Below are 26,998 nucleotides of genomic sequence, written 5' to 3' on the forward strand. Positions count from 1 at the left end.
GTGTCTATGTAATATCTGAGTAGACAGTGAGTGTTCCCACAAATGAAAACAGTCTAGCTCTGGCAGCTGAGGACTTTGGAGGCAAGTACATGCAGGAATTGGGCCAGATCAGAGTCTGAATGGTCCCCACAGGGCCCACAGCAGGTCCAGAGACCAGCCCAGAGGCAGAGGAGGGCCTCTTGGGGAGGCAGAAGTGGGCTGTGGCTCACAGTGTATGCAAGGACACTTACAGCTGAGACTCAGGGAAACATAATTATTACTATTCTTTTTAATATGTGTTGACTCATTCTGCTGTTGGTTATGGCTTTTTCTGTTTGTCGTTTTACTTTTTTTATTTAGTCTTTTAGGATCTTTGTGTTTTGTAACATCGTTTTTATTTTTTTTAATATATATTTCTATTTTTACTTTGCTTTTCTGTTCTGTGTTCTTTTCCCTTATTTTTTTCTTTTTCTTTTTCTTTAACTTATTTTTTATACTTCCATTTCTACTTTGCTTTTGTGTTGTTCTGTGTTTCTTCCCTTTTCTAAAATTTTAATCATTTTTATCAGTTTCTTCTGTTTCTGTGCTTTATTCTTCAGTGGGCACACTGCTTTGGTTTTGTTTTTAGGTTTTGTGTTTTTGATATTTTTGATTTTAATTGTTTGATTTCACTCTTGGGTTCTTCTGTTTGTCTGGTTGTTCTCTTGCTTTTTGTTTTATTTGGTCCTGTTTTTGTTTCTTTTGTATGTGTGTGTGTTTCCTTGTTTCTGTTTTTGTTTATTTGATTTTGTTTTTACCATTTGTCTGGGGATTGGTTTGTCATTTTTTTTTCTTTAATATTATACTTTTTAAATTTCTATTTCTACATTGCTTTTCTGTTGTTCAGTCTTCTTTCTCCTTTTTCTTTTTCTTTCTTTTCTTTTATCATTTTTCTCAGTTTGTTTTGTTTCTTTGCTTCGTTCTTTAGTTGGCACTCTGCTTTGGTTTTGTTTTGTGGTTTTGTGTTTTCATTAGTTTTCTTTTTAATTGTTTGATTTCATTCTTGGGTTCTTTTGTTTGTTGTTCTCTTGCTTTTTGTTTTATTTGATTCTCTTTTATTTCTTTTGTGTGTGTGCGTGTTTCCTTGTTTCTGTTTTTGTTTGTTTGATTTTACTTTTTACTATTTTTCTGGAGTTCTGTTAGTCTTTAAAAAAATTTTTTTTAATCCCCTTTATTGCCAGGACAAGCGAAACGTGAGGTCTTGGTTCCCCAACCAGAAGTCGGGCCCGAGGCTCTGGGGTGGGAGAACAGAGTCCAGGACATTGGACCACTAGAGAATTCCCAGCCCCAGGGAAAGAGCTCACATGGAGGACACTATCTGACCCCAAGACCCAGCTCCACTGAACTGCCTGCAGCTCCCAGTGCTGGGTGCCTCACACCAAACAGCAAACAGGACAGGAACACAAACCCACCCATCAGCACACAGACAACCTAAAGTCACACTAAGCTCACAGACATCCCAAAACACAACCTGACAGGGCCCTGCTTATCAGAGGTAAAAGACTCAGTTCTACCCACCAGAATGCAGGCACCAGTCCCTCCCATCGGGTAGCTTACACAAGCCACTGGACCAACCTCACCACCAGGGGCAGAGAACAGAAGCAAGAGGAACTACAACCCTGCAGCCTAGGGAAAGAAGACCTCAAATACTATAAATTAGACAAAATGAGAAGAGAGAGAAATATCTTGCAGGCAAAGCAGCAAGATAAAAACCCACAACACCAAATAAATGAAGAGGAAATAGGCAAACTACCTGAAAAAGAATTCAGAGTAATGATAGTAAACATGCTCTAATCTCAAAAATAGAATAGAGAAAATACAAGAAACATTTAACAAGGACGTAAAGAAACTAAAGAGCAAACAAACAGTAATGAACAACACAATAACTGAAATTAAAAATACTCTAGAAGGAATCAATAACAGAATACCTGAGGAAAAAGACCGGATAAGTGAACTGGAAGACAGTATGGTGGACATAACTGCCGCAGAGCGGAATAAAGAACAAAGAATGAAAAGAATGCAGCACAGGCTCAGAAACCTCTGGGACATTAAGCACACCAACACTCAAGTTATAGGTGTCCCAGAAGAAGAAGATAAAAAGAAAGGGTCTGAGAAAATATTTGAAGAGACTATAGTCAAAAACTTCCCCAACATGGGAAAGGAAATAGTCAAGTCCAGAAAGTGCAGAGTCCCGTAAAGGATAAACCCAAGGAGAAACATGCAGAGACACCTGTTAATCAAACTAACAAATATTAAACACAGAAAAAATATTAAAAGCAGTAAGGGAAAAGCAACAAATAACATATAAGGGAATCCCTCTAAGGTTAACAGCTGATCTTTCAGCAGAAACTCTGTAGGCCAGAAGAGGGTGGCAGGATATATTTAAAGTGATGAAAGGGAAAAACCTATAACCAATATTACCCAGCAAGAATCTCATTCATATTTGATGAAAAAATCAAAAGCTTTATAGACAAGCAAAAGTTAAGAGAATTCAACACCACCAAACCAGCATTACAACAAATGCTAAAGGAACTTCTCTAGGAAGGAAACACAAGAGAAGGAAAACACCTACAAAAACAAACCCCCCAAAATTAAGAAAATGATAATAGAAAAATACATATCAATAATGACCTTAAATGTAAAAGGATTAAATGCTCCAACCAAAAGACATAGACTGGCTGAATGGACAAAAAAAGACCCATATACATGCTGTCTACAAGAGACCCACATTGGACCTAGGGACATATACAGCCTGAAAGTGAGGGGATGGAAAAAGATATTCCAGGCAAATAGAAATCAAAAGGAAGCTGGAGTAGCAATTCTCATATCAGACAAAATACACTTTAAAATAAAGACTATTACAAGAGACAAGGAAGGACACTACCTAATAATCAAGGGATCAATCCAAGAAGAAGACATAACAATTGTAAATATTTATGCACCCAACATAGGAGAACCTCAATACATAAGGCAAATGATGACAGCCATAAAAAGGGAAATTGACTCTAACACAATAATAGTAGGGGACTTTAACACCCTTCTTACCCCAATGGACAGATCATCCAAAATGAAAATAAATACGTAAACACAAGCTTTAAATGACACATTAGACCATATCAACTTAACAGATATTTATAGGACATACATCCAAAAACAATAGAATATACATTCTTCTCAAGTGCACGTGAACATTCTCCAGGATAGATTACATCTTGGATCACAAATCAACCCTCATTAAATTTTTAAAAATTGAAATCATATCAAGCATCTTTTCTGACCACAATGCTATGAGACTAGATATCAATTATAGTAAAAAAGAAACTGTAAAAAATACAAACACACAAAGGCCAAACAATACTATATTGTTATAAAAGAAATTTAAAAATACCAAGAAACAAATGGTAATGAAAATGTAATGACACAAAACCTATGGGATACAGCAAAAGCTAAGAGGGAAGTTTATAGCAATACAATACTACCTCAAGAAACAAGAAAAATCTCAAATAAACAATCTAAACTTACACCTAAAGCAATTAGAGAAACAAGAACAAAAAAACCTTGAAGTTAGCAGAAGGAAAGAAATCATAAATATCAGATCAGAAATGAATGAAAAAGAAATGGATCAGATCAGAAATAAATGAAAGAAACAATAGCAAAGATCAATAAAACTAAAAGCTGGTTCTTTGAGAAGATAAACAAAATTGATAAACCATTAGCCAGACTCATCAGGAAAAAAAGGAAAAAGACTCAAATCAACAGAATTAGAAATGAAAAAGGAGAAGTAACAACTGACACCACAGAAATACAAAGGATCATGAGAGACTACTACAAGGAACTATATGCCAATAAAATGGACAACCTGGAAGAAATGGACAAATTCTTAGAAAAGTACAACCTTCCAAGACTGAACCAGGAAGAATTAGAAAATATGAACAGGGCAATCACAAGCACTGAAATTGAAACTGTGATTTAAAATCTTCCAACAAAGAAAAGCCCAGGACCAGATGGCTTCGCATGTGAATTACATCAAACATTTAAAGAAGAGCTAACACCTATCCTTCTCAATATCTTCCAAAACATAGCAGAGGGAGGAACACTCCAAATGCATTCTGAGGCCACAATCACCCCGATAACAAAACCAGATACAGATGTCACAAAAAAAAAGAAAACTACAGACCAATATCACTGATGAACATAGATGCAAAAATCCCCAACAAAATACTAGCAAACAGAATCCAGAAGCACATTAAAACTATCATACACCATGATCAAGTGAGGATTATTCCAGGAATGCATGGATTCTTCAATATATGCAAATCAATCAATGTGATACACCAAATTAACAAATTGAAGGATAAAAACCATATGATAATTTCAATAGATGCAGAAAAAGCTTTCAACAAAATTCAATACAAATTTATGATAAAAACTCTCCAGAAAGTGGGCAAACAGGGAATGTACTTCAACATAATAAAGACCATATATGAAAAACCGGGGGGACCTTGAAGATGGCGGAAGAGTAAGACGCGGAGATCGCCTTCCATCAAGGGTGCCCACTCTTGCCACTTTTATTGAACAAAGTTTTGGAAGTCCTGTCCACAGCAATCAGAGAAGAAAAAGAAATAAAAGGAATCCAAATTGGAAAAGAAGTAAAGCTGTATTGCTTGCAGATGACATGACACTACACATAGAAAATCCAAAAGATGCCACCAGAAAACTACTAGAGCTAATCAGTGAATTTGGTAAGGTAGCAGGATACAAAATTACTGCACAGAAATCTCATGCATTCCTATACACTAAGAACGAAAAATCAGAAAGAAATTAAGGAAACACTCCCATTTACCATTGCAACAAAAAGAATGAAATACCTAGGAATAAAGCTACATAAAGAGGAAAAGAACTGTATGCAGAAAACTGTAAGACACTGATGAAAGAAATCAAAGGCGATACAAACAGATGGAGAGATATACCATATTCTTGGATTGGAAGAATCAATATTTTGAAAATGACTGTACTACCCAAAGCAATCTACAGATTCAATGCAAGCCCTATAAAATTACCAACGGCATTTTTCACAGAACTAGAACAAAAATTTACAATTTGTATGGAAACACAAAAGACCCCGAATAGCCAAAGCAATCCTGAGAAACAAAAACAGAGCTGGAGGAATCAGGCTCCCTGACTTCAGACTATACTACAAAGTTACAGTAATCAAGACAGTATGGTGCTGGCACAAAAACAGAAATATAGATCAATGGAAAAGGATGGAACTCTCAGAGATGAACCCACAAACATATGGTCACCTTATCTTTGATAAAGGAGACAAGAATATACAATGGAGAAAAGATAGCCTCTTCAATAAGTGGTGCTGGGAAAACTGGAGAGCTATATGTAAAAGAATGAAATTAGAACACTTCCTAACACCATACACAAAAATAAACTCAAAATGGATTAAAGACCTAAATGTAAGGCCAGACCTTATAAAATATAAAACTTTTAGAGGAAAACATAGGCAGAACACTCTATGACATAAATCACAGCAAGATCCTTTCTGACCCACTTCCTAGAGTAATGGAAATTTTAAAAAATGTAAACAAATGGGACTTAATGAAACTTAAAATCTTTTGTGCAGCTTAGGAAACCATAAACAAGATGAAAAGACAACCCTCAGAATGAGAGAAAATATTTGCAAAGGAATCAATGGACAAAAGGTTAATGTTCAAATATACAAACAGCTCATGTAGCTCAATATCAAAAAAACAAATAACCCAATCCAAAAATTGGCAGAAGACCTAAATAGACATTTCTCTAAAGAAGATACAGATTGCCAGCAAACACATGAAAAGATGCTTGGCATCACTAATCATTAGAGAAACACAAATCAAAACCACAATGAGGTATCACCTCACACCAGTCAGAATGGGCATCATCAAAAAATGATGAGGGTGTGGAGAAAATCGAACCCTCTTGCACTGTTGGTGGGAATGTAAATTGACACAGCCACTATGGAGAACAGTATGGATGTTCCTTAAAAAACTAAAATTAGAACTACCATATGACCCAGCAATCCCACTACTGAGCATATACCCTGAGATACCATAATTCAAAAAATATACATGTACCACAATGTTCATTGTAGCACTATTTACAATAGCCAGGACACGGAAGCACCTAAATGTCCATCGACAGATGAATGGATAAAGAAGATGTGGCACATTTATACAATAGAATATTACTCAGCCATAAAAAGGAATGAAATTGAGTTATTTGTAGTGAGGTGGATGGGTCTAGAGACTGGCATACAGAGTGAAGTGTCAGAAAGAGAAAAACAAATACCGTATGCTAACACATATATATGTAATCTAAAAAAATGGTACTGTTGAACCTAGTGGCAAGGCATGAATAAAGACACAGAATCTAAAATCCTGCTTTCTGAAGCAGCTTTACTCTTTTAGCTTTTGTAGCTCACTGATCCACCACCAATCCCCATGTTTACTTATAATGTTGCCATCTTCACTCACTCCAATGCTGTACCAAGAAGCAGGGCACATGTCCTGGACTCCCTTCCACCATAGGGGACTTCTCTGGACCCTCAGGACACCCACTGAGTGGGATGAGAATTATTTAAAAGTCTCCTTGTTAATCCTGGTGTGTCAGGTCTGGTCTAGGTCTCAAGGGCCCTCTTGAACTCCAATAGCTTCAATAGCCTTCATGAGATATGGAGCCCTGTGGCCTACAGAAGGCTCCCAAAGTTCCAGCAGCAAGTGTGCAGAAAATCTGTACAGGGACTTTTTCTGTGCCAAGAAGCAAAACAATTCTTTAGCAAGTGCAGGAGACTTCCAGCCATTTTTTATCTCATAGCTGCAGTCTAGAAAATAACCTACACAACAAGGATCATGAAAAGAGCTATTTTATGAAAAAATGCCAATGAGGGTTCCAAGTGTTTATTTTAGAGATTTTAGAAGCCTTATTCAGCAAAAAAAAAAAAAGTAAATCTACCTTCATTTAAAACTTTCTCAGTAATCTCCATTAACAAATATGATAGTATAAAAGAAAACAATGTTTTTCAACATAAATTTCAAAAAAAGCAAATATCCTTAATGGCTTATTGCTTTGATTATAGAAAAACAATTATCAGTACTTTAGCTAGATCTATTGATATTTTTAAAAATTAATTAATTTATTTAATTTTGGCTGCGTTAGGTCTTCATTGCTGCATGGGCTTTCTCTGGTTGTGGTGAGCGGGCTCCACTCTTCATTTTGGTGCACATGCTTCTCATTGCAGTGGCGTCTCTTGCTGTGGAGCATGGGCTCTAGGCTCCCCAGCTCTAGATTGCAGGCTCAGTAGTTGTGGCGCAGAGGCTTAGTTGCTCCATGGCATGTGGGATCTTCCTGGACCAGGGATCAAATCCATGTGCCCTGCACTGGCAGGTGGGTTCTTAACAACTGTGCCACCAGGGAAGTCCCAAGATCTACTGATTCTTTACCCACTGGATTCAACTAACATCATTCTGAAAACTTGTTAGAGCTCTTGGGTAATTACATAGAGAAAAATCTCTCTTGGATTATGTAAACAAAGGAAACACAGAAATGTTAACAATCAGAAATTATTGTTGAATTATTACTAATCCTAAATTTTTCTTTTCTCTTTGAAACTACTTCCCCACAACACAGATGATAACAATGTATAACAGAAAAAGAGACTTGAGTTTCTCTTTTTTACTTTTTTTTTTTTTAACAACTGATTATCAATTTATTTAAAATGTTGATTTAAGCATCTGCAGTGGTGACTTCAACCTCGACTCCTGGCTCAATACTGATAGACGTGATCTGCTTGAAAATTTCAGAAGGACTGTGCAGGTCAATGAGTCACTCGTGGATCCTCAACTGGAAACGATCTCAAGTCTTAGAACCTTCACCACAAGGAGTTTTCCTTGTAGTTATTCTCAGAGTCTTGGTAGGCATCCGAACGATTCTTCTCCTTAGCGTCTCTGATCAGTTCAGCACATACCTTCTCCAAAGACTTCAACGTTGCGGTTGGTGAGGGTGATTCTAATCCGGTGAATCGCCACCTCTGGCTCCACGGCGGTCCGGTACCTGTAAAGCCATGGCTGCGGCATGGCTTCCTGACCAACTTGTTCCTCAGCGAGGGCGAACAGCGGTGAGTCAGGAGCATGAGTGGGTGGCCTGAGGCTCTGCTGCAGCAGCAACCGCGTCTTCCTCCAAGAGCTCTCCTGTGTCTTTATGAGGCAAATGTGAGTGAACCAAAAAAATTCCAGAGAGTACCCACAGAAGAGAAAAAATGAAAAATATTAAATCCAAAAAAATTCACAAAAAGTTAATGCTCCAATTGCTTCAACTTCACTTGAATAAATAAAGGTTGGCTGTAATTGTTAGAAAATAAAAATATTTTGCAGTGTTTCAGATTCCAACATTTCGGAAGGATTATAGATTGGCAAGAAGAGACCACAAACTCACATGCATACAGGCACCCACATTTATGCGGAGTAAGATTAATTTCTGATTTAATTAAATAATGATTCAGAACACAGGGTCGTCCCACAGGGCAGAAGCAGATGCATCCTCCCCAGTCTAGTTCTCATGGTGACACTTGATGCATGACCATGCATCCAGCAACATTAAATCTCTTGACCTCAGAGTCATGCTTTCTCTTTAACACATATTCAGTTATTTGATGCTTTCCAGCATCATCCTGAACTTTATGCCTTTCAAACACTCAATTGATTCCTAATCATTATACCCACAGGACTCATTCCCTCACTTGTTTCAGATTATTTATCAAATATTACTTTATCAGACACAGACTACCCTGTATAAAAAGTATTCTCATAATTTCTCTATCTCTCGAATCTTATTTTACTTCTCTTCAAAGTACGTATCACCATATTATTTTCCTGGTTTTATGGTTTGCCTCCCCCACCCCATCAGAACATAAGCTTTCTGAAATCAGAGACCCTGTCAGTTTTGTTCATTGCTATATCTTTAGAACAGAAAACAGTGCCTGGTAGACAGTAACCCCTCAATAAATATTTGCCTAATACATGAATAAATAATTTGTGAAGAAGAGAATCAACTCTATTTTAGATATGTTGAAATTGAAGAGCTTGGAAACATGGGTTAAAAATGAAGAAAGAGATTTAGCAGCTACCCACCTAGGTGTGATAAATGAAGCTAAATGAAACTGATAAGAGTAGGTGAGTTCCTTCAGGTAAAGAAAAAGTGCTAAGAGAGAATAAAATGGGACTAAGTAGAGAAATCTCATAGAACCCTTGTTTATGAATGAAGGTATAGAAGAGAATTCAGTTAAAGGTATGGGGAAGAGGCCTTCAGAGAAATAAAGAATGATCCTAAGGCATACAGTTCCAAGAGGCAGAAGATGGTCAATCGAGCCCAAACCTACAGAGAAGAACAGCCAGATAAGGAGCAGCTGGATTGGTAGGAAGTCACTGATGACTTCTGAAAGACCAGTTTTGGAATAGGGCAGAAACTAAGTCTCAGTGCCTTGAGATATGAAGAGGATGGGGTGAAAATGTGGAGGCAGAGAGTCAAGAGTCTCTTCATCTCCCCTGAGCTTCAAGAGTACCTGAAATATTTGTTGAATAAATGAGTACATAGATAAATGAATAGTTTTCTCCCCAGAACCAAGACAGCACATAAATTGCAGCTGAAGTCATGAGATTAAAATGGTAAACAAAACACTCTTTTCAACAACATAGGTTGTATAAAAATATTTCCCTAATCAAAATCAATTTTCTCAGTAGTTTTCCCTCAATAAACATACAGTTTATTCCTGTAACTCATTTTTAAGTGAGCTCCTATGACTTTCATTTGTACCTTGTTTTTTATTTTTGTTTAAAATGCATTCTTGGTATTCTTGGTTAATGGAGCCTTTAGAAATTTACCTCGAGGTCCTGACTCTGTCTCAGTGGGGACTGACCCTTGTTTTCTTTGAAATTGATAGCCTCTCAGCTGTGCTCCATTGATTTAGCTTCCCAGGTATGCCAGAGGCCACCCTGATGCATGAAGGAGTATGTCCTGAAGTGAACTAATAAAGGGCCTAGTTAGGAAGGCCCTTCTTCTTCCACAAGAAGAACCACCAAATAGTTACATGAAGAAACATATTTCTAGTGGGGTTTAAATATAAATTATAATTAAATTTCTTGCTTTTCTGAACCCACAGCAAACTTATCTTAATCTGTCCCTGGGGTTCTCAAATAAGAGTGTGCATCAAAATCACCTGGAGGAGCTGTTCAACCACAGACTGTTGGGCCATACTCCCCCAGTTTCTGATTCAGTGGTCTGGGGTGGGGACAGATAATCTGCACTTCTAACAAGTTCTCAAGTGATGTGGAGGCTGCTGGACAGAACCACACTTCCAAGAACTACTGTTCTATGCAAACTGTATATATATTTTCATAATAATTTTTCCCCTACTTTCCTGTTGTCCTTCAGAGAAAAGGAGTCAAATTCTCACCCCAGCACTACTTCCCTGGTTTCTGTCAGTTTCTCTTGTGGAAAAAAATTTAAAGCTTTAAAAGCAAGAACAAAGTGATGTTAGGAGTAACCAAGCCTGGGTTTTCAGCTTCTACTCATTTTTAAGTGGAATGAAGGTTTTATCTTAGTCAATAAGATGTTAGTGTCCCTTAGGAAAAAGAAGATGGTGGTATGACACTCCTGATTTCATATTACGCTACAAAGCAAAAATAATTAAAACATCATGGTATTGACAGAAAAACATATACACAGATCAGTGGAACAGAATTGAGAGTTCAGAAATAAACTCACACATAAATGGACAGTTAATTTACAACAAAGGAGCAAAGAACATACAATGGAGAAAGGATAGTTTTTCAATAAATGGTGTTGGGAAAATTGGACAGCCATATATAAAAAATGAAACTAGACCACTATCTTACATCATACACAAAAATAAACATCAAGACTTGAATGTAAAACCTGAAACCATAAAACTCCTAGAAGAAAACATAGACAGCACACTCTTTGACACTGGTCTTAGCAACATCTTTCTGGATATGTCTCTTCAGGCAAAGGAAAAAAAAGCAATAATTAAAAGGACTACATCACACTCAAAACTTTTGCACAGCAAAGGAAACCATCAACACAATGAAAAGACAACCTCCAAATGGGAGAAGATATTTGCAAATCATATATCAAATAAGGCGATAATATCCAAAATATATAAAGAACTCATAAAACAACAAAAAGCCTGATTTAAAAATGGACAGAGGATCTGAATAGACATTTGTCCAAAGAAGACATACAGATGACCAACAGGCACATGAAAAGATGTTCAACATCACTAATTATTAGGGAAATGAAAATCAAAACCACAATGAGATACCACCTCCCACCCATTAGAATGGATATTATCAAAAAGGCAAGAAACAAGTGTTGGCAAGGTTGTGGACAAAAGGGAACCCCCATGCACCATTGGTGGGACTGTAAATTGGTGCGGCTGCTGTGGAAAACAGTATGGAGGTTTCTCAAAAAATTAAAAATATGTATGTGTCACACCCAGTCTTCCAATTTATCCCTTCCCATGCCTCTTACTCCCCAGTAACCATAAGTTTATTTTCTACATCTGTAACTCTACTTTGGTTTTGTAGATAAGTTCATTTGTAGCCTTTTTTGAGATTCCACATATAAGTGATATCATATGATATTTGTCTTTTGCTGTCTGACTTACTTCACTCAGTATGAGAATCTCTAGGTCCATCCATGTTGCTGCAAATGGCATATATATACAGTAGATAACTAATAAGGACCTGCTGTATAGCACAGGGAACTCTACTCAGTACTCTTATGGGGAAAAGAATCTAAAAAAGAGTGGATATATGTCTATGTATAACAGATTCACTTTTCTGTATACCTGAAACTAACAGAACATTGTAAATCAATAATACCCCAATAATTTTTTTTTAAAAAATTACAAATAGAACTATTACATGATACAGCTCTTCTACTTCTGTGTATTCATCTGAAGAATATAAAAACACTGGTTTGAAAAGATATATGCCCCCTATGCTCACTGCAGAATTATTTACAATAGCATATATATATATGTATATATATATATATATAGCATATATATATACTACTATATATAGTATATATATATATATAGCATATATATATAGCATATATATATATACTACTATATATAGTATATATATAGCATATATATATATATATATATATATATACTACTCAGACATAAAATATAAGATGCAATCTTTCCATTTGCTACCTTGAGCATATTATGCAAAGTGAAATAAGTCAGAGAAAGACAAATACCATATGATTTCACTCACATGTGGAATATAAAACAAGCAATAATAAAATAAAACAAGCAAAACAAACACACAGATACAGAGAACATATTAGTGACTACCAGAAGGGAAGTGGGGTGGAAGAGGGTGAAATGGGTAAAGCAGGTTAACTGTATGGCAATGGATGGAAACTAAACTTTTGGTGGTGAGCACACAGCAGTGTATACAGAAGCTGAAATACAATGTTGTATACATGAAACTTAATGTTATAAACTGTTACCTTAATAAAAGAAAGAGGGGGGGGACCTTGAAGATGGCGGAAGAGTAAGACGCGGAGATCGCCTTCCTCCCAAAAATATAAAAGAAAGAAAAAAAAGATGTTAGTGCCACTTAGAAAATAAGAACTCAAATGAAATCATACAAATATAGTTGAACTATCTAGCACTAAAAAGTGATTCTTTTTCATTTGCCAAACATGCATAAAATAAACACTTGTCCCCATCAAAGTCCTTAATACTATTTAGAAATGGAGGGTGGTATTCATAAAATGACAAAAGAAAATAATACTCATTTTCCACATTGATCTTTATTTTTCCATTTTTTATTTTGTTTTTAAGTCAAAGAAGAAACAGCACACTTAGAGTCTAAACAATCTAAAGGTAGACTGTAATGCTTAAATTGGGACCTTCACAATTAAATTATTTTTCTTCCTTTACTCAAGGTATTGACAAAGAGAAGAGCATGGTATCCTAAGTAGGGCATAATCTGACTGTGCAGAGCTGATGGGGCAAGTCATGTGAGGCTCTAAGTGAGCTTCTTACCTGCTCTACACTTGAGCAATTCCAAAGAGATTAGGGTCACGTTGATTAAAACATTTGTAAGAACAAATTAATATTCGAAGTGGTACCAGCTGTAGATTTCTGCTTATTTTCCAGTTCTAAAAAGTAAAGATTAAAAATAAAATTAAGGCAGTACTCAATAAATATTTTTGAATAAAATAAATATTAACTATCTCAGAGATTTCAGAACATTGATTTCTAAAGAACACACTAAAGTATTTATGCTTGATTTGCTCTTTTCCCACACACATATAAACAAACTTAACTAGCTAAGAAGGGCATATGCAACACTAAACACCATTCAATGATAAAAGATTATCTACACTTTTATCCAAAGATATTATTACATTGCCTAGCTGCAAAGTGTTTGGGATGAAGGTGAAAAAATATACAGAATCCACACAAACCTGACTCTGATCTACAGGGATGCTAAGTTGATCAATCAGCAGAGACTAATTGAACACTCAGTAGACATCTCAGTTTTACCTGTCTAGCATCCATTTCTCATGGAAATTAATCTTGCTAATACTCTGTTCATTGTCTGCAATGTTCATTAAGATCTTCACTGGCTGGGTTTCAGGCAAGTTGACCAATATATGACTTAAGTTTTTGTACTTAAAATATCTCTGATCTTAACTTCTCAATGTACAAAAAAAAAGGCAGTCAAATACCCTGTCAGCCAACTTAGTGTACATGTCCTGACCACTATTTTGAAATAATGGCAACCTCAAAGCTTACTATTTATATGTTTTATAAACAACTTTTGAAGTTGTTTATAAACAACATAGCTCTCAGAGAGAGAATCCAAAACAGTCACCGTTTAATTTGTTGATAATGCTACTTAGTTTTATCATAACCCACTGGTCTATCATCATCACAATCCACACTGAGAGATTTCATTACTGTTCTGTTCACTCTTCCACAAAAGAACTTTGAGGGCCTATTCAAAGGTTCAAGCACCTAAGCATAGTTATTAATCCATCCTTGAGAGAGTTTTCAGCTCTGGTGATAAATCAATGGGGAGCCAAAGCCATACATCATATCACATTTACATCCACCTCCAACAGTGACTAGGAAGGGCTCAGAGAATACACGGCACTATTCTAACAAGTATTTTGGATGAAGGTGAAAAAATGGAATCTCTACAAATCTGACTTCTTTCCTAGAAGTTTACGTGATCAACCAGGAAACATTTACTGAAATTCCCAATGGGCATCTTGTTTTTGCCTGTCAGCATCCATTTCCCATCTGCCAGCACCAAAGCCCACCTTTTCCTTTAAGGAACTACCCATTCTCCAATTTCAGTGCAAATGTCATGAAAGAGAGAGGGCAACTGATCCCACCCCCCATCTCAAGACATAACCATGTAACTCAGGCCGAGCACATGACCCCAAACCAATAATCATCAGCCCCAAAGCTTTCCCTGAATCTACTGAGAGAAGGAAGCTCTTCCTCTACTACCAGAAGGCATACTTTAGGGAGCTCTCACCTGAGAGCAAAGCCAAGACAAAGGAAAGCAGGAGGACAAATTCTCGATGAAAAATTTGGATACCTGATCCAGCAAGACTAAATATGTAGCCAGACCCATCCCTGGACCTTCTTCATCACTTGAATTAGTGTTCAGTTTCTTTAACTTGCAACCAAGAGTTCTGAAAAATTACAAACAACCAAAAACCTGCACCCTGTTAGACAAAGTGGCAAAGATACAAAGATATATAACAAACAATTCCTGCCTCTTAGAACCTTTCAGCATCTAGTTGGAAAGATAAGACATAAACACAAAAAATAACTAGAGGGCTTCCTTGGTAGCGCAGTGGTTGAGAATCCGCCTGCCGATGCAGGGGACACGGGTTCGTGCCCCAGTCCGGGAAGATCCCACATGCCACGGAGTGGCTGGGCCCGTGAGCCATGGCCACTGGGCCTGCACGTCCGGAGCCTGTGCTCCTCAACAGGAGCGGCCACAACAGTGAGAGGCCCACGTACCACAAAAAACAAACAAACAAAACAAACAAAAAAATAACTAGAAACATAAGGCTCAATACAATGATAGGTTCTATATGAGTACAGAGAAAGGAGACACCACCACAAGCTGCATATTAAGCAACACTTTACAATATAACAAAACGGTGAACTAGATGTTGAGGGATGTCCAGGATGTGGCTACCTGGAAAAGTTATGAAAGAACATTTAGAAAAGGTGAACTATGAGAGCAGTAATTCAAGAATGTGCATTTGGTAACTGGGAAAATAATACAGTATAAACAATAAATGGATCATAAAATCTTGAGTCATGGGATATCAACAATAAGCATATTAGTCCAGGGACAAAAAGAATTCATAAGTAGTTGTTCAATGATAGACACATTATGTATAATATTTCAGATCTACTTTATATGAGATCATATTGATTAATTAGATTATAATGGCTTAATGTTAAAATTGTGCTTGAAGAACTAGTGACAAAAGCCAAAACCTAAATGTGGCCTTTTCCTTTTCCGTATACATAGTAGATAACCCTCTCATCCAACAAGCTATTCTTGTGCACTACTGTAACACATCTCATCTAGAACTAAAGGGCTATTAAAATAAACCATGCTACATGAACTTCACTCAACTTCTGTTTAAGAAACTAGGACAGAGGAGGTAAAAGACAAACATACACCAAGGAATTAAACGTGGCCATACAGCTATCAGATTTGCTTTGTCCAGTTTCTCCATGAGGTGAAAAGTTTATAATAGAAATTACTAAAGGCATTTTCTATTTCCACTGTGGTTTTAGCTGTTTTGCCTTGGGTCATTAAGAAATTGTATGCGCAGTTTCCTTTGGCTCTTGTTGCAAGCAGAAACACAAAATGTCTGTGTCCCTCATTCCCCTACTTGAGGGTATTATTGTTTAGTTAATTAGAATACAATGTTTTATTAAACTTTTTTTAAATTTGTGGTACCAATCTGTACTTATAGTTGTCACATTCATGGTAATCTATGTATAGGTTCAAACATTTTGACTGCTTCAAGCAGTCATTCACCAGTTACATTAATATTTTTTGAAACATCTTTATTGGAGTATAATTGCTTTACATGTTGTGTTAGTTTCTGAGGTACAACAAATGAATCAGTTACATGTATACATATATCCCCACATCTCCTCCCTCTTGCATCTCCTTCCCACCCTCCCTATCCCACCCCTCTAGGTGGTCACAAAGTACCGAGCTGAATTCTCTGTGCTATGTGGCTGCTTCCCACCAGCTATCTATTTTACATTTGGTAGTGTATATATGTCAATGCTACTCTCTCACTTCGTCCCAGCTTACCCTTCCCCCTCTCTGTGTCCTCAAGTCCATTCTCTACAACTGTGTCTTTATTCTTGTCCTGCCCCTAGTTTTTCAGAACCATTTTTTTTTTAAGATTCCATATATATGTGTTAGCATACGGTACTTGTTTTTCTCTTTCTGACTTACTTCACTCTGTAGGACAGACTCTAGGTCCATCCACCTCACTACAAATAACTCAATTTCATTTCTTTTTATGGCTGAATATTATTCCATTGTATATATGTGCTCAATTTCTTTATCCATTCATCTGTCGATAGACACTTAGGTTGCTTCCATATCCTGGCGATTGTAAATAGTGCTGCAATGAATATTGTGGTACATGACTCTTTGAATTATGTTTTTCTCAGGGTATATGCCAAGTAGTGGGAGTGCTGAGTCCTATGGTAGTTCTATTTTTAGTTTTTTAAGGAACCTTCATACTGTTTGCCCTAGTGGCTGTATCAGTTTACATTCTCACCAACAGTGCAAGAGGGTTCCCTTTTCTCCACACCCTCTACAGCATTTATTGTTTGTAGATTTTTTTCATGATGGCCATTCTGACAGGTGTGAGATGATACCTCACTGTACTTTTGATTTGCATTTCTCCAATGATTAGTGATGCTGAGCATCCTTTCATGTGTTTGTTGGCAATCTGTATATCTTCTTTGGAGAAATGTGTATTTAGGTCTTCTGCCCATTTTTGGATTGGGTTGTTTGTTTTTCTGATATTGAGCTACATGGGCTGCTTGTAAATTTTGGAAATTAATCCTTTGTCAGTTGCTTCATTGGCAAATATTTTCTCCCATTCTGAGGGCTGTCTTTTCGTCTTGTTTAAGGTTTCCTTTGCTGTGCAAAAGCTTTGAAGTTTCATTAGGTCCCATTTGTTTATTTTTATTTCCACTTCTCTACGAGGTGGGTCAAAAAGGTTCCTGCTGTGATTTATGTCATAGAGTGTTCTGCCTATGTTTTCCTCTATGAGTTTTGTAGTGTCTGGCCTTACATTTAGGTCTTTAATCCATTTTGAGTTTATTTTTGTGTATGGTGTTAGGGAATGTTCTAATTTCATTCTTTCACATGTAGCTGTCCAGTTTTCCCAGCACCACTTATTGAAGAGGCTGTCTTCTCTCCATTGTATATTCTTGTTTCCTTTATCAAAATAAGGTGACCATATGCATGTGGGTTTATCTCTGGGCTTTCTATCCTGTTCCATTGATCTATATTTCTGTTTTTGTGCCAATACCATACTGCCTTGATTACTGTAGCTTTGCAGTATAGTCTTAAGTCCATGAACCTCTTCCTCCAGCTTTGTTTTTCTTTCTCAAGATTGCTTTGGCTATTCAGGGTCTTTTTTTTTTTTTTTTTTTAAGAAGATGTTGGGAGTAGGAATATATTTATGTATTTATGCTGTGTTGGGTCTTCATTTCTGTGCAAGGGCTTTCTCTAGTTGTGGCAAGAGGGGGCCACTCTTCATCACAGTGCACAGGCCTCTCACTATTGCGGCCTTTCTTGTTGCAGAGCACAGGTTCCAGACGCGCAGGCTCAGTAGTTGTAGCTCACGGGCCTAGTTGCTCTATGGCATGTGGGATCCTCCCAGACCAGGGCTCGAACCTGTGTCCCCTGTATTAGCATGCAGATTCTCACCCACTGTGCCACCAGGGAAGTCCTCAGAGTCTTTTGTGTTTCCCTAAAAATTGTGAAATTTTTTTATCTAGTTCTGTGAGAAATGCCATTGGTAGTTTGATAGGGATTGCACTAAATCTGTAGAATGCTTTGGGTAGTGTAGTCATTTTCACAATGTCGATTCTTCCAATCCAAGAACATTGTATATCTCTCCATCTGTTTGTGTAATCTTTAATTTCTTTCATCAGTGTCTTATACAGGTCTTTTGCCTCCTTAGGTAGGTTTATTCCCAGATATTTTATTCTTTTTGTTGCAATGGTAAATGGGAGTGTTTCCTTAATTTCTCTTTCATATTTTTTGTCGTTAATGCATAGGAATGCATGAGATTTCTCTGCAGTGATTTTGTATTCTGTTACTTTATCAAATTCATTGATCAGTCCTAGTAGTTTTCTGGTAGCATCTTTAGGAATCTCTGTATATAGTATCATGTCATCTGCAAACAGTGACAGTTTTACTTCTTTTTTTCTGATTTGGATTCCTTTTATTTCTTTTTCTTCTCTTATTGCCATAACTAAAACTTCCAAAACTATATTGAATAATAGTGATGAGAGTGGGCAACCTTGTCTTGCTCCTGATCTTAGAGGAGATGGTTACAGTTTTTCACCATGGAGAATGATGTTGGCTGGGAACATATTTTACCAAAGGCCATTATCAGCTTTGTATTGAATAGGAAACTTTGCATGTGATTATTCTCTAACTTAATACTTACTATTTCTGATATAATATCTCTCATGGCTAGTAATTGTTTCCTGGAAATTTTACTGAGAAAAATGGACTCATCATAATTCCTTGGTAACATAGTTTTCCATCGAGAGTCATCGAACTCAATAATGTTATATGAGAAAAGAATGTCTCTAATACCTTATCTCTTGATACCCATTTAAGTTTCTATTTTCATTTGTGGCATCATCTCCAGTATGACATATATTTCTACCAGTATAAAATATGTCCATTTGAAATAAGCTTTTACAAAGGAATTACAACACACATTCTTATAGTAGACATGTCTTCACAAACCTCAATTAATAAAACCTTACAACGCTGTCAAAGATAATTACTGCTTTGGTCATTGTTTACAGTTAGAAACTGAAACACTAAAAGATCCTTTCTGTCAAGCCAAAGTCAGAGAAGAGGCAAAGGAGTCGGTCTATGATTAGACATGCTTTTATATCTTTTTACCAAAATCTTTAAAATGTGAAATGCTATATAAAGTCTAATTTTCATTCTTTACTCTTTACAGTGAAATGCATTATTTCCTGAAACAAATAAACATATGATTATAATCCTCTTGCTATTTTATGGAAAAGTAGTCTTGTGCTTTAAGTTTGAATATGCATGCTTACTAAGTTTTATATTTGTTGAATGGTGGAATTGAGAGATGTTTTTAAAATATGCCTAAGTGATAATCACTACCATATTTTAAACTTTGAGAAATCAAAAATTAACTACATATATATTTATATCATACAGTATAAAGTAAAGCTTTGGATAAAGTTTCAATATTACATGAATCACAAGGACTAGGAAAGAAGAGATAGATGGTTTCCTATTTTCTCAATAAAAGTTATAATGGCAGGCAGGATAAAGGCTCCTCAAAGATGTCTAGGTCCTGTGACTACATATGTTACCTTACATGGAAAAAGTTAATCACACTTTGCAGGTGTGATTGACATAAGGATCTTTTTTTTTTTTTTTAACTTAAGTATCTTGAGATCAGGAGGTTATCCTGAATTATCCAGCTGGACCCAATTTCATCACAAGGATCATTAAAAGTGGAAGAGGGAGGCAGAAGAGAAGGTCCAAGGGATGGGGTCTGAGAAGAACTAGATCTGCCAATGTTGGCTTTGATGATGCAGGAAGGAGACCATGAGCCAAGGAATGTGGGTAGCCTCTAAAAGCTGGAAAGAGTAAGAAAATGGATTCTCCCCTGGAGTCTCCAGAAAGGAATGTAGCCCTTTGATTTTAGCTTTGATTTTAGCTCAGTAAGACTCATATTGGACTTCTGACCTACTAAACTATAAGATAATAAATTTTGTTTTCAAGACTCCAAGATTATAGAAATTTGTTACAGCAGCAATAGAAAACTAATACTAGCATCATGTTCCAAATTAATACTAGCATCATGTTCCAAATTAACAGGACCAAGAAAGGCATGACTATGAGAGCCCCTCTCCCCATTATGGATTCAAGGCACTCTGGAGCTAGAAGAGACTTTGGTCTAATCACTTCATTGTCCAGATGAGGAAACTGGCCCAGATATAATGACAAGTAAGGTGACTTACCTTAGACCTCATAGTTCGAGGCAGAGACATGACTAGAATATAATTTCACTAAATTCTAGATTATTTTTAGTCATAGTATGCTTCCCAGCTTCTTTCACCAATGTAGTGTTTTGATTATAGTTTAATAACAATTTGCAGAACTGTTTGCAAGAACGAACAGTTATTGGAAAATGCACATATTTTCAAATAAAGCATAGAAGAAGCATATTGCTTTGCTGTTCTGGTCTGTCTCCAATTGATGGCTAAACATATTCACTTGAATTATCCACCCACCAATTGAAACTCAACAAGTCTAAAATGAAACTTGAGTTTCTGCCTCCCAAATCAGCTCCATCTGGAATCTTCTGTTTTTTTCCCTCACACCCTCTGAGGTTTCCCACATTCAATCAATCACCAAGTTCTGCCGTCCTTCCTCCCTCATGGTGCTTCCTTTCCTTGCATTTCTACTGCTACCCCTTATACCCCACTAGGCAAGCACTCTAACAGGTCTCTGTTCCTCAGTTTCTCTTCTCTTCAAACTCCAATTAACCCAGCACAGTACAGCCAAATGATTCCTTCTAAAGTACATCTTTTTTTTTGTATCATTGACTTGTCCCCACACATTCAGGAGGACTCCGTTTCCAAACAGGATCAAGTTCAAACTCTTTATTCTATCCTTTGACAGGTTCATAGAATTTGACCCTAATTTTTTTTTGTCTTTCTCCCACTCCCAGGCAAAAACCAACTTAACTGATTTACTTCCTTATGAACAGGACTCATTCTCCAAATTGTTCTCTTCTCCTAAAATATTTTCTCAGCTTCCTTCTCCATGTATCTGAATTCTGTCTATGCCAAGTCCCTGTACAAGTTCCAGCATCTGCCTGGGCACTTCCTAGGCCTGACAACCTACAGCAATCTCACCTTACACTTTGAAGCCCTAAAGCAATTGGTCTCATTTAACATTTTGTTTTTATAACTAGTGTCTTTTACATCTTTACAGAGTTTAAACTCTTAGATTTTAGCCATGGGGACAAACTAGGTTCCCTATTTATTTGCATTGTACTTAGCATCCAGAGTTCCCTGCTTTAAACAAGTTCTCAAATATTTATGGAATGACTGAAAGTAATTTTAAAAATACAAGATGAACATTCAGAATGACAACTTCTCTATTCCATCAGTGATAAGCGCCAGCAATGAGCACTCCTCTAAAGTTAACTGCTCCATTAAGGAAGTGTAGCCATACATTCAGGATTGCCTAGGACAGTCCTGGCTTCCTGATGATTTTCCAGTTATTAATAATGTTGCCCACCTTCACTCTCAAACACCTCTTGGCTTAGATGATACATTATATATGGTAATTCTACCCTTAGGGTAGTTTGGACTGTAGTAAGGGCAGAAACCAGAAAGAAAATCCTGCTCATGTTCCAGCCACCCATCCAGCTATGCAGCATTCACTCTACTACAGAGTGATCCTGCTCTTCATCACCATCTTGGCATAATCAGTGTCCTCTGAATTTCACGTGGGAGGTTCAAATATTTTGGTTATGCACAGCTTCAGATAAATGTGCTGCAGTGAATACAACTTAAGATTGTTTAGCAGAAAAAAAAAATCATGTATACTGAATACAACTGTTAACTCTACCTAGCAGTTTAAGAACAAAAGGGAGAGTTCCCTAAAGGGAAAGGGGAATTCAGTGATTTCCCATAGAAGTAGAAGCAATCAAGAGACAGTGTGCGAGATCATTTATACTCTAATTGTTTTGCTGTTTTCTGAATAAAATGATAAGAATCGTTCATGCCATTTCCATTTTTCTGAACAATAAATACACATTATTTTCATGATTGTTTAGAATTAGAAATGTGATGCCTTCTGATCCTCTAGGTGTCCAATTTACATTAAATTAACTAACCATTGCATGTTTTAAGACCTACATTTATTTTCACAGTTGACTGGTTGAAATGATCAGTTTCATAAATGAATGTCAGTGGTATATAAACAGTAATAACTTTTTATTGCTAAGTAAGATTTTGCTCTGTCAGTAGTGAGTAAAATTATTAAATGTAATCTTATGTTTCATTACTGACAGCTTGTCATAAAAAAGGAATTAAGGCTGCAATTTTTCATTTATTTTCATAAAGTAGATCAGCTTTTTCACTCATTTATAGGTGAAACCTACTCAATCTAATCTCCTTTGAATGAAGTTTTAATTACATTACATCATTCAATACAGGGCTGAGAGTTCATGTTCCATACTGTTCCCTCCCTAAACTCTTCAACTTTAAAGGAATCTAGGGAAATGTTACATTCAACTAGTGTAACTATGTGAAATGAAAATATCAAATTCATATATTGGGCACTGGATCACTCAAGTATTTGGAAAGAATTTTACGAGACTATTTAGTAACCTCTAAGTCACTGGTTCAATTATGACCCAAGTTGGTAGTAATTAAAAAGGATTAATTTTTGTTGTTGTTTTGAAGCATTATATCATTAGTAGTTATTACTTAAATATCAATTATATTGAAATTATTGACAATTCTGTAATTGCTAAGGACTAACTGAATGGCAAGGGCTATAACATTTGAAAAAGACAAAAGCATTTGAATGAATTATGGTAAAAGTTAATATTTGAGATTGTGTAAAATTTTTCATCAACTATTTCCAATCCTCTTCTCACTAATTCATGAGATAAGCATGGCATAATTTCACATTCACCTGAATAGAAGCAATTACAATTGGATATTTTGTTGTGTCTAGCCTTTTATATCAAGAACAAAGTCCCATTTGTCATCGTGTCTCCCTTCTTCAACTGTGCCCTCAGATAACAAACCCATCAGAGACAGAACATTCTGTAAAACACAACAGGGTAACTAGATGTTGGCCTTATCAAATTGGGTTCTTCCTTCACGCTAAACTCTAAAGGTTAGCATCCTGAAAAGATAATAAAAAGCTGAATGTTTTTTTAACAGAAAGGGAGGCTTCTAGGCAAACTAGTCTTTGTATACTCTCCCTTTACTTAAATAGAAAAATAGCATAAAATCCTAAATGTATGTAAAAGCAACTTTTTAATAACATGGTTAATCTGATTATCATCCCTATGTATTTTCTGTATGTTCTCACTCTAGAAACAGGGAACTAAACAACTCCATTAAAATAATGTTACACAGAAACAGACTCACAGACACGGAGAACAGACTTGTGGTTGCCAAGCGGGGTGGGGGCGAAGGATAGACTGGCAGTTTGGGATTAGCAGATGCAAACTATTATATATAGAATGGATAAACAACAAGATCCTACTGTATAGCATAGGGCACTATATTAAATATCCTCTGATAAACCATAATGGAAAAGAATATGAAAAAGAAAAAAGAAATATACATATATATATATATATATATATATATAACTGACTCACTTCACTGTACAGAAGAAATTAACACAGTATTGCAAATCAACTATACTTTAATAAAATAAGTTAATTAATTAAAAATAATTAAAAATAATGTTTTGATTGCCAAGCATCTAGTAATATATATTCCAACCTAAATTTTTATCCAATTGTTAGCCATTTTAAAATACCCTTACATTTATTTAGCATAATTTATAAATTCATACTATACACTTATTCTAATTGTAATTCCATTATCATGGAATTACATGACACATTTTTTTCACTACATATACTTACTGTTACTTGTTTAACTTTTTCGATTATTTTAAAGGTTAGAATCAGTGATTGTTTCACAGAAATTTTCCTTTAGAAAATTTTCTTCTCCCCAATTTTCCAACACTTCCATGTACTCTGCCTGTCAACTTATCTAGGAATATAACTCTATATTTTGAGCTATTTTCTCTTTCTACACTGAAGATATTATGCTATCTTTTTTCTGGACTCTGCTTTCAGTTCATTGTCATTTCTTTGTAGGTGATCTATTTTCTTAAAATTTTACCTTTTGCTCTAAATAGCTTCTCTTTGGTAGTGTACATTTTTACCAAAATGTGTCTAGGTATGGATTTATTCTTATTCTACCTGACACTCAGTGTGCTTTTTCAATGTGAGGGATCAAGTCTTTCTTCAATATTTTAATATTTTATTCCGTTAATAAGAATTCACACCCAGGTCTCTGTTTCTTTCTTTTTTTAATTGAAGTGTAGTTGATTTACAATGTTGTGTTAGTTTCAGGTATACAGCAAAGTGATTCAGTTATACAAACATAAATGTCCATCTTTTCAGATTCTTTTCCCTTATAGGTTATTACAAAATATTGAATAAAGGTCCCTGTGCTATATGGTAGGTCCTTGTTGGTTATCTATTTTATATAGAGTAGTGTGCATATGTTAATCCCGAACTCCTGATTTATCACTCCCCTCACCGCCTATCCCCTTTGGAAATGATAAGTTTGTTTTCTGTGTCTGTGGGTCTGTTTCTGTTTTCCATATAAGTTCATTTGTATAATTGTTTTTTAGATCCCACATATAAGCAATATCACATGATATTTGTCTTTCTCTGGCTTACTTCACTCAGTATGATAATCTCTAGGTCCATCCATGTTGCTGCAAATGGCATTATTTCATTCTTTATTATGGCTGAGTAATATTCCATTGTATGAACATACCACATCTTCTTTATCCATTCATCTGTCGATGGATATTTAGGTTGTTTCCATGTCTTGGCTATTGTTAATAGTGCTGCAATTGATGCAAAAATACTCAACAAAATACTAGCAAACCGAATCCAACAATACATTAAAATGATCCTACACCATGATCAAGTGGGATTTATCCCCAGGATGCAAGGATTTTTCAACATCTGCAAATCAGTCAGTGTGATATATCACATTAACAAATTGAAGAATAAAAAACATTTGAATATCTCAATAGATGCCAAAAAAGCTTTTGATAGAATTCAACATCCATTTATGATTAAAAAAAATACTCTCAAGAAAGTGAGCATAGAGAGAACATAATAAAGTCCATAAATGACAAACCCACAGCTAACATCATACTCAATGGTGAAAAGCTGAAAGCATGTCATCTAAGATCAAGAACAAGACAAGGATGTCCACTCTCACCACTTTTATTCGACATAGTTTTGGAAGATCTAGCCATGGCAATCAGAGAAGAAAAAGAAATAAAAGGAATCCAAATTGGCAAACAAAAAGTAAAACCGTCACTATTTGCAGATGACATGGTACTATACACAGAAAGTCCTAAAGATGCTACCAGAAAACTACTAGAGCTCATTAATGAATTCGGTAAAGTTGCAGGATACAAAATTAATACACAGAAATCTCCTGAATTCCTATACACTGACAACAAAAGATCAGAAATAAAATTCAAGGAAAAAATCCCATTTACCATCACATAAAATAGAATAAAATACCTAGGCATAAACCTACCTAAGTAAGCAAAAATCTGAACTCCAGAAACTATAACACACTGATGAAAGAAATCGAAGATGACACAAACAGAAGGAAAGATATACCATGTTCTTGGACAGGAAGAATCAATATTGTCAAAATGACCATTGTATCCAAGGCAATGTACAGATTCAATGCAATCCCGATCAAATCACCAATGGCATTTTTTATGAAACTAGAACAAATTTTTTTAAAAAGTTTGTATGGAAACATAAAAGACCCTGAATAGCCAAAGCAATCTTGAGAAAGAAAAATGGAACTGGAGGATTCAGGTTTCCTGACTTCAGACTATACTATAAAGCTACAGTAATCAAAACAGTATGGTACTGGCACAAAAACAGAAATATAGATCAATGGAACAGGACAGAAAGCCCAGAGATAAACCCACACACCTATGGTCAATTAATCTATGACAAAGGAGGTAAGAATAGACAATGGAGAAAAGAAAGCCTCTTCAATAAGTGGTTCTAGGAAAACTGGACAGCTACATGTAAAAGAATGAAATTAGAACATTCCCTAATACCACACACAAAAATAAACTCAAGGGCTTCCCTGGTGGTGCAGTGGTTGAGAGTCCACCTGCTGATGCAGGGGACACGGGTTCGTGCTCCGGTCCGGGAAGATCCCACATGCCACGAAGCGGCTTGGCCCGTGAGCCATGGCTGCTGAGCCTGCGTGTCCGGAGCCTGTGCTCCACAATAGGAGAGGCCACAACAGTGAGAGGCCCGCATACTGCAAAAAAAACAAAAAAAAAAACCCTCAAAATGTATTAAAGACCTAAATGTAAGACCAGATGATATAAAACTCCTAGATGAAAACACAGGAAAAACACTCTTTGACATAAATCACAGCAATATCTTTTTGGATACTTCTCCTAGAGTAACTGAAATAAAAACAAAAAATAAACAAATGGGATCTAATTAAACTTAAAAGCTTTTGCACAACAAAGGAAACCATAAACAAAATGAAAAGACAACCTACAGAATCTTTTGGGATTTTTTAACCATTATGTTTTTACCTCATGCTATATTCTTATGCCACTGTGTTGCAGTTTTTATAATGCACTCAGACATATTTAATTGATTAAAATATATTCTTACTTTTAACTTTTAAAATGAAATTATGTAGAAACAAAATCTCTTTATTTTCTTATTCTTT

General features: G+C 36.0%; 1 protein-coding gene and 1 pseudogene across 2 annotated transcripts in view; both read right to left on the reverse strand.

Annotated features, from left to right (window-relative positions):
• Positions 1-7,788: 7,788 nt before the first annotated feature.
• Positions 7,789-10,312, reverse strand: LOC112410008 (40S ribosomal protein S20 pseudogene; annotated as a pseudogene).
• A 2,843-nt stretch (positions 10,313-13,155) lies between these two features.
• LRRC69 (leucine rich repeat containing 69) overlaps positions 13,156-26,998 on the reverse strand; it is a 91,909-nt gene continuing 78,066 nt past the window's right edge. For both annotated transcript variants that reach the window (XM_024760423.1, XM_024760422.1), the window contains one exon: positions 13,156-13,266. In XM_024760423.1, the coding sequence (XP_024616191.1) occupies positions 13,156-13,266 (111 nt within the window). The remainder of the gene's footprint in view (positions 13,267-26,998) is intronic.

The sequence above is a fragment of the Neophocaena asiaeorientalis genome, unplaced genomic scaffold (genome assembly GCF_003031525.2).
Source record: "Neophocaena asiaeorientalis asiaeorientalis breed wild unplaced genomic scaffold, Neophocaena_asiaeorientalis_V1.1 scaffold320, whole genome shotgun sequence".
Lineage (NCBI taxonomy): Eukaryota > Metazoa > Chordata > Mammalia > Artiodactyla > Phocoenidae > Neophocaena > Neophocaena asiaeorientalis.